Genomic DNA, 6044 nt, shown 5'->3' with positions numbered 1-6044 from the left:
GAGAAGAGAAAAGAGGAGAAAAGAAATAGAAGCCAGGAATTGACCATTTGAGTGAAAACTTGGGGAGTGTTAGGGAATGTATATGATCACTTTTAGTTACATACTTAATGTAATATCAAAAATAAACAAAAATAATATTCACAGTATCTTGCAAAAAGGCTAAATGAATGAAAACCAAGTTGGAAACACAATATAATATTTATCTTGAAAAAAACTGAGTAACACAATAAAATAACACATTCGAAACTTTTATCTAGAGCTGAGGAAATGGCTCAGTGGGTGAACTCCCTGCTTTATTTGCCTGAGGACTTGCCTTTTGGTTCCCAGCATCCAAGCAAATGTCCCAAGTGTTATACCCTGCACCTGTAACTACAGTGCTTAGCTGTCCATTTGGTTTGGATAGACAGAGACAAATGGTCCCTGGAGCACATGAGCCAACCTACAGAGGCAAGCATATATGGGTTGTATGTTCAATGAGAGACTTTATTTCAATAAAAAAAAATGTGAGGGAAATCAAGTTTGATACCCAGAATCAACATCTGGCCTCCACATTCTCAAACTCAAACATGGATGCATAGGTACCCATATGCACCCACTCAGATGAACATATACATATACAACAACAACACAGGTATTTACATGTTCACACATTCATGCCAAGATGATGCCAGCCTGTAAATGGAGGTGGAGTTTTTCTGTCCCGACTGCCTAGTCCCAAATAAACAAACCAAAGTTCTTATTAATTAATTATAGAATGCTTGGCCCATTACTCAGCTTATTACTAACTAGCTATTACATTTACATTAACCGACTTTTATTAATCTATATATTGCCACATGGCTCCTGTCTTTATCTGTCCCCTAGCTTCTTGTTACCCTGCTCTGCCCTTCATCTCAGTCTTTAGCTTGATTGTCCAAGCTAAAATCAATAATTTTCTATAGGCTATTCCTGTAGGTTAAGCAATTGGAATGATAAATTATTTTCCCACCTGTATTCTTCTTATGCATATATCTTGTATGTTTTGAAAATGCGCACAGCAGGAGTTTTTATGGCAGCAACTTAAAAGCTAATTTTGCAATTAGCCATTGTATTTCCTAATGGAAAGTACATTCTTAGGTAAATTTTTTTGTAGTGTTTTCAATTTTTAAAGAGAAATTTTGTCAATTTGCATTGGCATTATTCAAAACATTGCCCTTACATACATTTTTTTTTGAAATAAATAAAAGAGATAATCTTTGTGTTTCAATCCTTTGTCCATCTCCATTAGTGATTAGCCACAGTAATGTAAATTTACCTTTTAAAGAAATTACTCTTTTATTTTTCAGATTGTCGCCTTGCGTGAGCAAAATGTTCATATTCAGAGAAAAATGGCATCAAGCGAGGGATCCAGAGAGTCAGAGCACCTGGAAGGGATGGAACCTGGCCAGAAAGTTCATGAAAAGGTATGATACACACGACCTGATTTAAGTGGAAATGTTTACTGGCCAATTCATTTGATAGGAATATAAAAAAAATAAAACCATATGTTGAGGTTTTTTATCATAACTTCACACTGGTTTTTTTCCTTATTACTTTCAATTCCTTAATTTTAAAGATTAATGTGTTTGCCTTGTAGGTATATAGTTACACATATATATGTGACATGTTTATTAATTGTTGTCAATTCGATTATATACAATTTAATTTATATATTAAAGATATATAAAATACACAATTTAAACTCCTTATAGAGTGCTTTGTATGGTACTGTCTTGGAAATACTATTCATAGGTTTTTCAATTTACAGGTATTTTTGCACACAGTGTATTAAAGAAAAACTGTTCTTAATAATCACTATTTTTCTTTTTTTATTTAGCACTTAAATTCTTTATCTTTTCTCACAGATCCCAGTCTTACTTCTGATAATAAAACACTGTGGGAGTCAATAGATGAAGCCATTTTACTTTTACCACTTTCGTTCATTCACTGGTTCATTTATTCATTCACCTTTATTAAGAAGCCATTTTTCTTTGCAATGCAGTTTAGACACAGGAAAGGTATATAAGTGGTCTGTGTAGCCACTATCAGAAGACGGTTACTGTCTTTCAAATGTAAGATGAGAAGCATAAATTGTAAGAGGTGCTTAAACTAGATGAAAATTCCTGAAATATTTGCATAAACTGTGCTTAAAACTCAAGAGAATCTACTTGTTTGCCTGTAACACTTTATATTTTGGGACACCAAATCTCCTTAGGTATTAAGAGCACATGAGCTAAGTAGCTAAACTGTTGTAATTGGAAGTGCCAAGAGGCTCTAAAACCCGGAGATTAAGACGTGATGCAATGACAGAGCAAGTCGCATTAGATTCCTGATGAAGTGTAAAGCGAGTGCTTTGTGGCTGAAGCTGTTGAAACAGACAGCGGGGCACGTCAGTCTTCTTCCTTCAGTGCTAAGGAAGCTCAGTAGACCAGATGAGTTTCCAGGGATCACCTTCAGGCCTGACTTCCAACAACTGGACATATCTTCATATAGAACCCATCATTTTAGACTTCTCATATTTTATTGAAATATTAAGCTGAATGTTAATAATACATCAATTATGATGGTTTTATAAGCTGTGTGTGACATTAAAGTGAAAAAACACATTTTTCTCTCCCCTAAGTCAGTCAGTGTGCCATCAACCTCTTTAGGGCAGCGTATATGCATCAGGAAAACATTGAGGAAAGGGACATAAATTTTGCCATTGACATCATTTAAATGATTTCATCAGTGATAGATTTTCCTCAAACTATGAAAGCACAAATTTGTTCATGAAGATTAAATATATATATATTACAATTTTTTTACTCTGGCATCTAATAGAAAATATATAAAATAACATTTGTGCATGTGTATTACAAGATGAAAGAAAGATTTGATACATGCTTTTAGGTGTAAGTAACTCAAATATTTGACTTTTTTTAACACAAATATATGCAAATACATATGTATTTGCATTCATCTACAGTTATGCACCAACAAATGATGTTTCATTTATAGACATGTGGCACAAAGAATATATATGCCAGCTATCACATGTAGTAAGCATATCATCTAGTGTGTAACTAATCTGTGATTCCAAGGTGACAATATTGCTTCCTGATGAATTATTCATAATTCGGAAGACCTTCTCATTTTATGTAACACACGGCTCCATACTTTTTCTACTCAAAATATTGCTTCTAAGATGAACAGTCATTGGAATATTTTAAGATAGTTTCTATCAGATTAATTTACAAGTTACAGCTACAGAACTAGGAGAATCGGCAATTCTGTATAGCTTGTTTTGGTCTTGAATAGACTTCATACCTGCAGGTATACATATGAAGGATTCTGAGATACTGATGACTTAAAAACTTTTGCAGTTTTGTTCATTCTTTTGACAAGAACATAAACAAAACTTAAACATTGTGGTCATGGATAGCCTTTTTTTTTTTCTTAAATTTCTGACAAGTTTGGGATTGACAGTATATTATTATTGCTTAAAATACCACACACACAGCCTTCAGAATGTGCTTCGTGCTGGATGGATAGTTTTATGTCAATTTGAAACAAGCTAAAGTCATCTGAGAAAAAAATAACTTCAATTTTAAAAACATCTCCATAAAATTAGGTTGTAGGCAAACCTGGAGGGCATTTCCTTCATTAGTGATATATGAGGGAAAGCCCAGCCCACTACTGGTGATGCTAATCCCTAGGTTAATGGTACTGAGCTCTATTAGAAAGCCAGTAGACAGCACTTCTCCCCAATGGCCTCTAAATTAGCTCCTGCCTATTGGATTCATCCCCGCTTGACTTCCTATCCTGACTTCTCCATTGACTGACTACACTTTGCATGTGGAAGCCAAATAAATTCTTGTCCCCCCAGCTTTTGTTTGTTCATGGTGTTTCATCACTGCAATAAAACCTTAACTAAAACAGAAATCAACACCAGAATAATGGGGTATTGCTGGGACAGACCTGACTGTGTATTTTTTGGATTTTTTGGATTATGGAAGTACTTGGAACTTTGGGCAGGAAAAGCCATTCAGAGCTTGACAAGCTGTTCGGTGTGAACTTGAAAGAAAGTTGAGAGAAACACGGACAACAGAGCCTTGGCTGTGGAGTTTAAGAGGGAAGCAGAGAATTCACAGGGCCTTTCGTGTGAAGAATCAGTAGCGTCTGGTCAGCTGGAGCAGAAAATAATAAACTGTGATTATCAGGAGACCAGAACCACTCAAGTACAACCTTTGCTTTTCTGAGACAATGAGCCAAGAAATTGGTGGTGATTAAGAAAAGACCAGCATTCCTAAGGTGAAGTATTCTTGGTGGTGTTTCCTTAGAGTCAGCACGGTCTCCTGGGAAGTAGTTGCCTTGAAGGCTTGAAGGGGCAGCTGAGGCTTGGCACTGTTATAGGCCAGGAGAGGCAGCTGGTGAAGGGGTACTGGTGGGAGCAAGCAATGCAGGGGTCATGGAGAGAGTTGAGGCTTTGTGCCTTAAAGAAGGTCCAGGGGAGGCTATTGGTGGAAGAGCAACACAATTACTGCAGAGACCTTAGCATTTTGGAGATGCCAGTACCCTATGGTGACCCCCAAGAATAACAACAGGTATGGAGTAGACGCGAAGGACCACCAAGAACAGCAGCCTAGAAAACAACCTGTGTGTATTACAAAGGGCAGAGCAGGAGAAGGAACTCAGGCCTCTTGGTAGAACCCAGAAGATTGTGAGTAAATCTCAGATATTTTACCCTGACTAATTTATAATGTTGAATTTGGGTTTTACCTTGATCTGATCAGGACTGTGTACTCTTTCTTTCCTCTTGAGATAACTTATTTTTTATTTTATAGCAGCAGACAGTTGAGATACTTTCAGTTTGGAAAGGAGACTTTGGACTTTAACAGGGACTTTGGATTTTGTTTAGAAACTGAATTTTGAAAGTGTTTGAATTTGTAAAGTTACAGACCTTTTTAAGTTTGTAATTTTTCTATATTGTGGTGTTTATATGAATGTGTGATCTTAGGGATGAACAATAAAGAAAAGGTTGTGACTTTAGAGTGTGTTTGTGTGCTAATTTGACAAGGCATCAAATGTGCTAGCTAGTTTTATATCACCTTGACACAAGCTAAAGTCATCTGAGAAGAAAGAATCTCAATTAAGAAAATACCTTCATAAGAGCCGGCTGTAGTTAAGACTGTAGGTTATTTTTTTAATTAGTGATTGCTGAAGGAGGGCTCAGCCTCTTGTGGGTGGCACCACCCTGGGTTAGTGGCCCTGTAATCTGTAAGAAAGCAGTCTGGACAAGTCAACAAGAAGCACTCCTCAAGGTTTCTGTCGTGTTTGAGTTCCTGTCCTGACTTTCTTCTGTGATGAACAGGGATTTGTAAATTTAAGTCAAATAAACCCTTTTCTTCCCAGATTGCTTTGGTCATGATATTTCATCACAGTAATGATAACCCTAACTAGGGCATGCCTACAACATATAATTTGTACTTTATTTTAAATTTAAAATAAGTAAACTATGATCCATTTTATATTATTAAAGATGTGATCAGTTTCTCATGATTAAATAATTGCTACATATTAGAGCAAATTTCCCTGTTTTTTACAAGTGTCCATCAGATACAGAAAAATAAATAAATCTGAGTTATTATTTTCTTAATTTAGGTAAATATTTATGTAATAAAGTTTACCAGTAAAGGATTTCATGTGGTATCAATGCTTAAATTGCCAAATTATTGTTCAGAAGAAAATTATCTACATTGTTGTTAGCTAACAATAGAAGTAATAGAAGGTAGTGCATAATCCTAGTCACAAATACCACCTCTTCTTCGGGATAGTAAAATTACTTGAATTATATAATCAGGGTAGATTATTAGCCTTAATGGGATGTTTTATATCAGTGGCTTGAGAATTCCATTCACAAAATAGCCTCACTGAAAATATACCCTGGCGTGGGCTATGTTACCCTCAGAAGTCCTACAATTTTTCTGAACATTTCCAAAGCACCGGACAGAAATCTCAAGGTCCAAATCAGGAGCAGGAGAGGG

General features: G+C 35.8%; 1 protein-coding gene across 17 annotated transcripts in view; it reads left to right on the top strand.

Moving 5' to 3' along the window:
* Positions 1-6044, top strand: part of Ppfia2 (PTPRF interacting protein alpha 2) — a 341255-nt gene that overhangs the window by 238502 nt on the left and 96709 nt on the right. For all 17 annotated transcript variants that reach the window (XM_026784468.1, XM_026784460.1, XM_026784459.1 and 14 more), the window contains one exon: positions 1326-1442. In XM_026784468.1, coding sequence (XP_026640269.1) covers positions 1326-1442 — 117 coding nt within the window. The remainder of the gene's footprint in view (positions 1-1325; positions 1443-6044) is intronic.

Source organism: Microtus ochrogaster, chromosome 24, assembly GCF_000317375.1.
Source record: "Microtus ochrogaster isolate Prairie Vole_2 chromosome 24, MicOch1.0, whole genome shotgun sequence".
Classification (NCBI taxonomy): Eukaryota; Metazoa; Chordata; class Mammalia; order Rodentia; family Cricetidae; genus Microtus; species Microtus ochrogaster.
Note: the sequence above shows the minus strand (reverse complement) of the source record. Positions and strands in the feature narration are given on the sequence as shown.